Here is a 12,167-nt window from a genome sequence, read left to right on the forward strand (position 1 = left end):
GAGATTGTTGGAGATGGCCTAGTTAATATCATTAACTCATCACTAAGTGAGGGTAGGATGCCTCCTTGTGTCGTAAATCTGTTGGCACGGCTGACCCAACAGGATTTACTTTCCCTTCAGCTCTACCTCTGTGAGTTAAATAGAAAGTCTGGAGATAAGTGTAGCAGCTAAGCTGCATGAACGAAAGCGAAAAATGACTCACAAAGTAAAATTAGTATAAACAAAATTAAAGTCCCTTGAACTAAACTAGGTACTCCCCTCTACGATAACTGAGTAATAACTGAGAATAAAGAAGCATGGAATGAACAGAACAAGGACAGGCTGAAACAAGAAAGGTTGAATAATTCTAAGTACGAAGAACACTGTCTGCGGTAGCCAACACTGCTGACAGTAACTGTCCCAGGAACAGCATCTGCTTAATATAGGGCTCAAGATAACCGGCAGCCAATCAGGCTTTCCTGACTCAGCACTTCTATTTCCTCTCCTGTGAGATCTTGCGCCTGCTTGTCTCCCACTGAGCCTTTCTCTTGAGACGTCTTCTTAACACAGGTGAAATTCCAGCTTCTTCCTGATCAGTCTCCTCAGCCCTCATCTCTGCCAGCTGTTCAGATTCCCCTGTCTGCTGCCGCCTCACCTCAGCTCTAGAGTCTGTTCTCACAGCCAGGTCCTCCTGCTGTGCTTCTGAGCCTGCTCTCCCAACCAAGTCCTCCTGCTCCTCCTCTGACTCTTCTGACAGAGGTTTGGGCCATGACACTTTGTATGAAGGAGGCAATGATTAGTCCACTTCTTAAGAAGCCTTCCCTAGATCTCTCAGTGATGAATAATTATAGGCCGGTCTCCAATCTCCCACGGTTGGGCAAGGTGATTGAGAGAGTGGTGGCTAACCAGGTTCAGGGAGTTATCGAGGAAACTAATTATCTAGACCCATCTCAAACTGGCTTTAGTGCAGGCTATGGGGTTGAGATGGCCTTTGTCAGTCTGATGGATGACCTTTACCAAGGAATTGACGATGTGTGTGTGGCTGTTGGTTCTTTTGGATCTCAGCAGTGTTTGATACCATCGACCATGGTATCCTTTTGGATCTCCTGGGGGGTGGGGGTAGTTGGGGATAGGAGGCACTGCTTTGTAGTGGTTCTGCTCCTATCTCTCAGGCAGATTCCAGATGGTGGAGCTTGGCGAAGTTGCTCTTCGAAACAGGAGCTATTATATGGATTCCCTCAGGGCTCTATTTTGTCACCAATGCTTTTTAAAATTGACATGAAACCGCTGGGTGAGGTCATCAGGATATTTGGTGCAGGGTGTTATCAGTATGCTGATGACACCCAAATCTATTTCACCTTATCATCATCATCATTATCATGAAGAAATAGCATTCACTCCCTAAATAGCATTCACTTACAAGTTCGATCCTGACCAGGGGCTCAAGGTTGACTCAGCCTTCCATCCTTCCGAGGTCGGTAAAATGAGTACCCAGAATGTTGGGGGCAATATGCTAAAATCATTGTAAACCACTTAGAGAGCTCCGGCTATAGAGCGGTATATAAATGTAAGTGCTATTGCTATTGCTAAATGCCTGCATATGGGCAGTAATGGCCTGGATGAAGGATAACAAATTGAAGCTGAATCCAAGCACGACAGAGGTGCTCATTGTGGGGGGTTGGAATTTGAGGGATGAGTTAGATTTTCCTGTGCTGGATGGGGTTACACTCCCCCAAAAGGAACAGGTATGCAGCTTGGGAGTGCTCTTAGATCCAGGCCTCACCCTTCTATCTTAGGTGCGGGCTATGGCCAGGAGTGCTTTCTATCAACTTAGGATGATTCAATAGCTGCGTTCATTCCTTGAAGAGGACAACCTCAAAACAGTGGTGCATCAGCTGGCAACCTCCAGGCTCGACTGTTGCAATGCGCTCTATGTGGGGCTGCCTTTGTACATTGTTCAGAAACTTCAGTTAAAAACGCGGCAGCCAGACTGGTCTCGGGGGTCACCCGGAGAGACCATATTATGCTTGTCTTAAAACTGTTGCACTGGCTGCCAATATGTTTCCAGGCAAAATACAAAGTGCTGGTTATTACATTTAAAGCCCTGAATGGCTTGGGTCCAGGCTACCTTAGAGAAGTTATCTGGAGAGGTCCATCTCCAGTTACCACCGGTACATCTGGTGGCGACTTGGCGGTGGGTCTTCTCTGTAGCTGCTCCTGGCCTATGGAATTTACTCCCAGCAGATATCCATAATTTAGGCTCATTGTTGGCCTTTAAGAGAGCCCTAAAAACTTACTTGTTTTGCCTGGTCTTCCAACGTTTTAAAATTGTTTTAACATATTTTAATTGGTTTTTAAATGGCTCTGAATTGTTTTTAAAGTGTTTTTATATTGTTTTAAGCAGACTATTTATAAATGGTATTTGTTTTAGAATGTGTTGTGCATTTGGATGTGGCGGTATAGAAATGAAATTAAATGAAATAAATAAATTATGCCATTTTATGTTTGAATACCATTAACACCAGTCCAGTTCTATGAAGACTTAGGGCAAACAAGCCTATTAGTTTCAGTGGGCTTAGACTTGCCTAATTCTGCATAAGGCCAGGCTGAAAAAGAATGAGATTTCATTGCAAATTTAGACCACTGCATCACACTTAAAACCACCTGTTGCAATTAGTTATCTATGCAATTAGATAGAAATTAGATAAGAGTTTTTATTTCTAGTATGAGCTGTTTAAAAGCTGCCTATCTTCTTTCATAAGACAATTCCTACATTTTGACCAAATGATGAACTGATGTCTGTATGCATTCTGGATATGATTGATCAACCAACTGGCAAATGCTACATTTACAGAGCCATCTTAAAATTATATATTTCATTTTCTGTTTCCTTCAGTAGCATCAATATTTTATTTTATTTCCATTCAAATTAGGCTTGCTATATGCCATTGCTTTCCTCCTACCAGGTTCAAAATTGCCCTTATTAAAATATCTTAATTAAAAAGTATTTGGTATTCACATATCATTTTCAATCATTATACAAATTACATTAAATGATTACATTAAATGAAAGCTAGGCCATTCTAGTATTCCTCTAATACTGTTAAGGCTAGTGGAACTGTAGCTTTCCACAATCATTAGGGGAGAAAGGTTAGGAAATTTTGTTAAAAGTGCTATATAACATCCTTTTAAGAGCATTTTGGAAGGACAAATTAACTGCTATAAGATGGCCTTCTGAATGCTAGCAGTTAGTACACACAAATCTTCACTATATTGCAAGGCCATTTTCAGAAGATGAGGTTTGTGAAATCCATCCCTACCCATTGAATCAGTGTTGTTATAGGAGGTTTGTCCCAGGCAGAAAGGAATGGAGGCATTGGAGAAGAAAATTACTTGTCTAACAGCTGTGGTTGGCATGGTATAAAAGAAATCCAGATTCTTACTACTCTACCGTGTTGTTTCTTCAATATAGAGCCATCTAGCAAATTATTACAACAAATCAATGAGCCGCTATGATTATATATCAAGGACATTGAACCTCTCATAATAAATACATGGTTGCAAATGCTTTGCTAGCATAAGAAGTAGACACCATTGTAATTTATTGACCATTATAATGGAGTAAGTGGGATTTCAGTTCTTGAATGTATGAAACTGTCCTAACAATGATTTCAGATTGCTGCCTAACAATGGCAGTGGTGAGGCAACCAAAAGTTTCACTTCATACAAGCTCTTGGTGAGTTGCCACTTACTAGTTGCATTCTTTCTGTGTGGAAATGTGTTGTAATATGTCCAGCCAGTAGGTGGCACTAGCAGTCACAATAGAGAAGTTTTCTGTGTAATGGCTTTCTTCCTCTGAACTCTCATAATACGGTATCAGAAATCTGAGTTTTTGAATCCATGAATTTAGGAAATGGCTCACTTTCCTGCACCAGAAGCCTTCAGCTTTGGCAAATCTGCTGCCTGGCCAGAATGGAAAGAAAGTTTTGCCTACTTCAGACTAGCTGCAAAGCTCCACAAAGAAAAAGGCATTGTGCAAGTAAATCCCCTTCTTATGCCACAGGAAAGGAAGCAAACAACATTTATAAATCCCTTACCTTTGTTGAAGCGGGTCATAAGAATGACTATGAGATTGTTTTGGCTAAATTTGATGCCCATTTCGTTCCAAGATGGAATGTGCTCTATGAGATGGCTTGCTTTTATCAAAGACACAGCAGCCAGGAGAAAACATTGAGTCATTTGTTAGAGGGTTGTATGAGCTCTCTGAGCACTGTGATTTTGCTGAAAGGATGGAAGAACATCTCAGAGACAGGCTTGTCCTTGGGATTCTAGATAAAGGCCTATCAGAACGTATGCAATTTACAGAAAATCTAACTCCTCACAGAGCCATTGAAATGGCAAGGCAATCAGAGATAATAAAAGCACAGATCAGGGAGCAAAGGAAACTTGAAACCAGTTTGGAAGTAATAGCCTTTTCTCCACAAATCACTAACAGCAGAAAGAGCAGCTCCTTTGCAAATGCAAAATTCAAGTCTGCAGCTGCAAGGGCGGAACAAAAGAAACCCCAGGTAAAGCAGCCCAGCCATTTCAAAAGCACACTACAGCAAAAAGGCACACTCTCCCAGTCTGCATGTACAAGATGTGGGAGGATGCACAACACTGAAGCAATTTTACCAGCTAGAGGAGCTCAGTGCAAGAAGTTACCACAGAAGTGGAGGACCAATTTTCTTAGGCTCAATTTTTTTGCAAAGACTCTGAACTCGCATGGAGGATTGATTTAATGATTAACTGCAAGACTGTAAACTTCAGAATAGATTCAGGTGCAGATGTCTCAGTTATCTCAGAGGAGATCTATGCTAGCTTCCAGAATCCTCTTCCACTGCACAAAGCAGAGACCATTCTATGCTGACCAGGAGGTCCCTTAGACTATATCGGACACTTTCTAACCCAAACCAGTCATAAAGGCAACCAATAAGAGTTTTCTGTGTATGTGATCAGAGGCCATGATCTGGATAATCCTCTCAGCCAGTCAGCAGCTACCAGAATGGGACTGATGAAAGCAGTGGGAGAAATAGGAGTGCTTGGGGACATTGGCCTACTCAAGGGGAAGACCCTGTGGACATTGTCTTAAGACTGGATGCTAAACCATATAGTATCCAAGCTCCCCATAAGTGGCGTTATACTCCAATTACATGGGTCAGAGTGGATGCCAGTCACATTATGTTCTAGAACTCTTACAGAAACTGAACAACGTTACACACAGATAAAGAATGCCTAGGCAGTGTTTGGGCATGTAAAACCTCCTACAGATATTTGTGTGGCCTACCATCCTTCCGACTGCACAAACACTTGGTGACCCTAATAAAGGGAAAAGATTTGGATCAAGCACCACTACAATGTCAACTTCTTTTGAAAAGAATGATGAGTTCAATGCAATAGTGGAATATATTCCAGGGAAAATGCCAATACATGCAGATGCCTTATCAGCTAGTTCCATATGGCAGGAAAACTCCTATAACCTAGAGGAGGAAGTACAAGCTTATGTTGATGCAGTACACATCTCCACGAAAACATCTGACAAACAGCTTCTTCAGAATAGCTACTCAACATGATCCAGAACTTCAAGAACTCTTATAGTATTTATTTATTTATTTATTTATTTATTTATTTATTTATTTATTTTTACATTTTATATCCCGCTCTTCCTCCAGGGAGCCCAGAGCAGTGTATTACATACTTAGGTTTCTCCTCCCAACAACAACCCTGTGAAGTAGGTTAGGCTGAGAGAGAGTGACTGGCCCAGAGTCACCTAGCTAGTTTCATGGCTGAATGGGGATTTGAATGGGTCTCCCCGGTCCGAGTCCAGCACTCTAGCCACTACACCACACTGGCTGGTATATCAGGAAATGGTGGCCTAAATATAAATGACACTTCAGAGCTGTCTAAGCTATATTTTTGTGAACATGGTCAACTTAGTGAATCAGATGGACTAACAACGAAAGGAAATTGTATCATTGTGCCACAAACGATGAAGAAAGAAATCCTAGACTTTATTCATGAAGGCCATCAGGGCTTTACCAAATGCTGTGAGCATGCCAAGCAGACAGGATGGTGGCCAACAGGGGCGTAACTACTATTAGGCAAGGGGAGGTGGCTGCCTGGGGCCCCCCATGCCTCGAGGGGCCCCCCAGAGGCAAGTCACATGTGAAGTGTGTGTGTGTGTGTATCAGCGAGGGGCCCGTTTTAAAATTTTGTCTCTGGGCCCACTCCAGCCTTGTTACGCCCCTGGTGGCCAAGTATTGGAAATTACTTAAAGATCAAAGTCTCATCTTGTGATTGTTGCAGAAAATAATGGCCCTATAAATTGTCAAATGTTTAGATGTGTTGTTTTAATAATAATCATTGTTGCTGGTTTAAGAAGGGGGGGGGGCGGGAGGAGATGTGTGGGAATGTGTTGTATGTCCAGCCAGTAGGTGGCACTTGCATTTGCTAGTAGTGATCCTAACTGGAGACAAGTCCCTTCCTACTTCCTGCCTGTACTTCTTGTTGAACCTGTCTCTTCTTGTAACACAATAAGTCTTCCTGCCTTCCTCTGAACTCTCATGACACTTTCCATCAACCCAAATGCTGTTATGAAATTCACATAATAGGTCTATCTCATCTGCCCCAAATATCAGAGTTAGATACTGAGTCAGATACTGAGTCTATCTGACAGTACAGTAGTCCAAACCTGATGTTCATACATTGAATGTTGACATGGATAATACTATGCTCAGAGAATGAAATTAAAATAATCCAAACATTTACTGTGAATCATTCAGCTGTGATATACCATGCATACTTGTCCAGCTTGTTCATTCTTTTTAAGTATCAATCTATGCGCAACTCCTGCTTTTAATCTCGCTTTATCCTTTTTATCTACATAGCAGCTTTTGCCTGAATAGTGAATACTACTTCAAACTCAACCTTGAAAATTTGACTTCTGTTCAACAGAAGGGGAAAGGAGCGGGGGGACGGGGGACTTTCCCTTTTTTCCCATCAAGGAAAAAGAGAGAGAGATTAAAATTAATAGAATTAATTTATCAGAGTCACAAATCATAGCAGGGTATTAAGTTTGGACAACAATGTCAGGAAAGATTAATAGTTCTTTCCCAGATTAAGTAGCTCAGTCTCTTCCTTTGATGCAGGAGCCACTCACAACCCCTTCAGTCCGATTATAAACAGAGTGTACATGACCTTGAAAGCTAGAAGCAGCAAACATTTAAGGAGAAGGGAAATACAGTAGTCACTGTCTAGTTTTATATTATGGCATGGTAAATGAAACTTCTGAGACTTTTCATCAGTGTATGCTATTGTCATTAAATTACGCTTTATTAGCGCATCTGTCATTGTAACTGTCACAGCCCCATTCACATGCTATGTTCTGTGACCTGCAATCAAACCATTTGTCTTGCCTTACATGATACCACTGCTGTGGTAATGACTACATAGTCAGACTTCTCCAATTAGAAGAATGCACTTTGTTACTGACTAAAGTGCCATCGTGTCTTTTGTTCTACATTAAGGCTTCACAATAAATGAGAACTGATTGTGGGTGGTTGTTTTATTATTATTATTATTTCCTAAAATTGATACATTTTTCAATTACAGTTTATTGCTGCCAAAGACCAGCTAAAACATCAAACAGAAAACTCAGCAAAAGTAACAAACAATATAATCTTTTCCTCTCTGCTTATCCTCATTGCATTTAAGAAAGCATTGCCCAATGAATTCCATATGTATCACTGGTGGCAATAAAACATAATATTCAATCATTTGGAGGTTTTCTTGTATCTAACAGAAACTTTGATCTGATATCTGAATAGAACAAACTGGGGCCATTAACACAACCAGCGGGATGGGCGATAGGGAAGGCTCCTCTGATTCACCTTCCCCAAGACAAGCAAGGAAATACTGCTGGGAGCATGGACCGTGCTCCCAGATGATCCATGCTGTGCCACACAGTGCAGAGCTCTGGAGGCCAAAACGATGCATTGGGAGATTCCCCTAGGAAACAGGCAGTCTAGGCGCCCGTCTCTGTGACCTCTGAGGCTGAACTGAGCACCAGTGAACATGCGATCCCAGAGCCTGGGTTAAGGGCTCATTTGAGCCTTTAGCCTCAGCTAAAAGCCAGGTTTAAAAGCTGGGCTAGGCAGAACTACCCTGCTGGGATTGGGCCCAATCCCAGCAGTTCTCACATGAAGCCTAACCCAGGTTAGGACGTGTGTGAGAACAGCCTCACTGTATGTGAGAGAACATGTTGAATAGATTCAATCTTGGTGTTCTTACAGTGAGCGAGACAACCCTGAATATCTCCCCTGTTGCCAAGTAGAGAGTAACACATAAGCCTAGCCAATGTCAAGGCACCTCTATATTTGGAAATATCCAATACTGATTAAAATTATGCTTTTCTAATCCCAAGACCAGGGCTGTCGACCCAAAACATCAGGAAACAGGTTTGATTTGCTAATCCAGATATCTGATCCTTTTTTGCCATGCTCATCTTACTCTCCCATTTCCAATCTCTGTGCACATATGCCTGGTCATACAACTCTATGCTCTCTGTTAGGTCTGTTCTTCAACTTCTTCCTTAAGACCCATTTAGTAACAAAACCTATCCTAACATATCCTAGTTTTATCATGCCACTGACACTGCCCCTCAGAGTCTATGTCCAGTTTTGTTCATCTGTTGCAAGTTTTGGATGGGACTGTATTCTGTGCAGTGCCGAGCACACTAGCGCTAAAATACATGTTTTATTATCTTAAAAGGAAAACATTTGCAGCTTGCAGGTGTTGCTAGATCTGCTCTCTATGTTGGATGTTCAAGTTGTGTCTGTAGCATAAAGTACCACTTAGGGTGTTGCATCAGCTGCAGATCAGAGAGAGCTTGATTACAGATTTCATACTTCTGTAGCAGTAGCTAGGCTAGACTACTGTAATATATTACACATAGAGCTGCCTTTGAAGACTACTTGCAAACTTCAGATAGTTTGGCATACCACAGGCCAGTATTAGAGACATGCCAGCCTCTGACCATATTGCAGTGTCAAAAAAGCTTCTGCATATTGCAGTGTTAAAAAAGCTTCAGTGATCTCCAGAGTGTTTCAAGACATAATTCAAGAGGCTAGTCTTATAGGACTTCATTCTGATTGTACTTGAAGGACTGCCTCCTTTCATATGAGCCTGTTGGAATCTAAAATCTGCATGTCCTCCCCTTGGTGTCCCCACCTTCAGAGTCAAGGTGGATGGTGGATGACCTTTTCAGTGGTGCCATCCCAGTTCTGGAATGCCTACCAAGACAGTTTTATGTGCTGCCACCTTTTATCATGTTTAAAGGTCAGGTGGAAATTATTTATCCTCAAAGGCTTTTAATGGGTGAAGGGTGGCTACTGTTTTCATGGCATTTCATGGCATTTTATCTAGCTTCTTTTCTTTTCTTTTAATCTGCTTGCTTCATTGCTGTTTTTTAGGAAACAGCTGACATCCACCTCAGCTTTAAGAGGGTGGAGCAGGAGCTGTGCCCTCAAGCAAGGGCCGCTCCGAACTCAGCTGAAGACTTGATGAACAGCAAAGCATGGAGATGGGGAAGAGGGAGAAATGTTCACCGCTCTCCTCTCCCTCCAAAAGTGCCAGTCTGTGAAGACAATACTGAGCTAGATAGACCAATGGTCTGACTCAGTATCAGGGGTGGAACTACGATTGGGCGAACGGGTTCAAAGAACTCGGGCCACACCCAATCGGGCTGCGCCTCACAGCCCCAACACGCCCCTGCATGTTGGACGTCAGACGTGGGGGTGCTAGTTTAGCTCCTAAGTGGGGGCTGCGTGGCCCCCCGTTCGGGAGTTAAATGGCCGCTGCATTTGCAGCGTGGCCAGGAGCCGCTCTTCCCCACCTTTAAGGCCCCTTCAAGAGTTAAATGGCCGGTGCTGCATTTGCAGTTTGGACAGGAGTGGCTCTTTCCTGCCTAAAAGGCAGGGAAAAGCCACTCCTGACTGTGCTAGTAATGCAGCGCCAGCCTAGGTAGCTCTTGAAGGGGCCACATGGCCCCTTCAGGAGTTAAAACCAGCCTTTGTTTAGTTCCTGAAGGGGCTGCGTGGCCCCTTCGGGTGTTGGACTCCATCTCCTGAATGGAGACTTGCGGCTCGATTTAGGAGCCAGCCCACAGCCGCTGTGTCTGATGTCAGACACAGGGGTGTGGCAAGCCCCACGTCTGACGTCAGTCGCGGGTGGTGGAGTGCAGGGTGAGTGGGCCCGCCACCGTGGCCGCACATGGGCCACCAGCAGTCAGGCTCCACACCTGCTCAGTATATGGCAGCTTCCTATGTTCCTAAGTGCTCCTTGGCTTCCATAAATATGTCCCTAAGAGTTGCACAGTCCTCTCATATTCATGGAAGCCAAAGAGCATTTCTGGAAGGAGGGTAGAGCAGCAAAAAAGTCTCTCCGCCTGTGGGATTTCCATTGGACGCAGTGGAACCTTAGTGGTAAATGTGCTTAGAAGTGCCAAAGACAGATAGCTCAATCTTCTGATGGCTGGTTTTAAAAGTGCTGTAGACAAAGCTTCTTTCCTAACTGTACTGCCGTCTTGGAAGGTTTTACTGGCCTCTGAAGGTTCTGCCTCTTAGCATGATCCAATAAATGTATACTTGGAGGTCTCACTGACTTCACTGGGATTTATTTCTCATCATAGACCTGTTCTGATTTATTAGATTTTATTATTTTATTGTTTTTGATTTATTACATTATATTGTTCTGGTCCTCTAAGGAGCTCAGGGGGTGTTCAAAGTTCCTACCCAATATTATTATCACAGAAACACTTGGGCTGTTAACTGTGATGAAATTCCATGACTAAACAGGGATTTGAATCTGTTTTCCCCAGTCTACAAGCCAAGCTGCATGTAATGCAGGAGATCTGATCATCTTTTTATTTTCAACAACAGACGGACAATCTGGATCAAGATCATAGTGCTTGAGAATAGGGCATATAACCCTTCTCCCTCCCTTGCTAATTCCCTGACCCCAATCACCAAAGCTGCTATATGTTAAAGAGGGGGAACTTATAGGTACAATACAAGTGCCTGAGTGTTGTCCTCTGCACAGGTAATATCAGTTCAGATGCAATTAACACTGGGGAACTGGTACAGAGGGAAATGTTAAATGTTAACTCATTTGGCTTCCCTTGGAAAATTCTCAGATGTTTTGCCTTGGAATTAATACTGAAATTTGTTTTGAATTTCACTAAGTCTTACATGTAACTTGACTGTAAGCCTGCACTTATTCACTCTGGCTCTCACTTATTATAGTAGTTGGAGAATGATGTAAATGACTATCTGAAATAGCATGAGCGGTAGTAGTGGAGAGCAACGTTTGACCAAATGTGTTTTCTCTCTCTCAATTTCTATAGGGAGGTCCAATCCAGAACATAAAATCCAAACGTTGCCTGGAACTGCAGGAAAACAACGATAATGAATTTGGATTTCAACTTGTTCTGCAGAAATGTTCTGGCCAGCGTTGGTCTATCACAAACATCCTGAAAAGTTTGCCATCTTAATAGACTTAAAGGGAGGGGAGGGGGGACTTCTATTCAATCCTCTTGCTACTGTGTAGCAAATGTTCTCAACATCGCCTGCTGTACTGTAATTTTTTTCTTCCCCTTTTAATCTTTTTTGTGCGAGTGTGTGGATGTCAGATTTGTGGGCTGAGAATAGAGATTTTTATTTCATCATGACATTTTCATGGCATTTATAGAGAGGCGTTGAATGACAGGTGATGGTAGAATATCTTAAAATATTTTGCAACTGTAAATAAGGATCAAATGGAAAATATTTATAACTCAGACAATAAAATTTTATTGGTTAAAAAAAGCAGATTAATACTCTCTTTAACTGATGAGCTGGTTGTGGAATCCATGTGCTTGATGGAAACGGATGCATTGGATGCCCTACCCATTCCTACATTGGTGCAGTTTTGAACCCTATCACAGAGAAAGAGAGAGTTTAAAGGATATTCAGTCAGACTGGCTAACATCATTTGTTTCTGTATTCTGGTTTTCATTACTTGAATGGCAGTAGCACCGTGCTACAGAAGGCATGTATTCATATTAAGGCTGAGTAGCACAGAGAAGTAATGATTGAGACTTTTAGCATGGCAAA

The 12,167-nt window shown here is 42.4% G+C and overlaps 1 protein-coding gene across 3 annotated transcripts in view; it reads left to right on the top strand.

Annotated features, from left to right (window-relative positions):
* GALNT18 (polypeptide N-acetylgalactosaminyltransferase 18) overlaps nt 1–11,879 on the top strand; it is a 437,718-nt gene extending 425,839 nt beyond the window's left edge. For all 3 annotated transcript variants that reach the window (XM_053263294.1, XM_053263281.1, XM_053263289.1), the window contains one exon: nt 11,420–11,879. In XM_053263294.1, coding sequence (XP_053119269.1) covers nt 11,420–11,566 — 147 coding nt within the window. In that variant the 3' untranslated portion in view covers nt 11,567–11,879. The remainder of the gene's footprint in view (nt 1–11,419) is intronic.
* The last annotated feature ends 288 nt before the right edge of the window (nt 11,880–12,167 follow it).

This window comes from Hemicordylus capensis, chromosome 1 (assembly GCF_027244095.1).
Source record: "Hemicordylus capensis ecotype Gifberg chromosome 1, rHemCap1.1.pri, whole genome shotgun sequence".
Lineage (NCBI taxonomy): Eukaryota > Metazoa > Chordata > Lepidosauria > Squamata > Cordylidae > Hemicordylus > Hemicordylus capensis.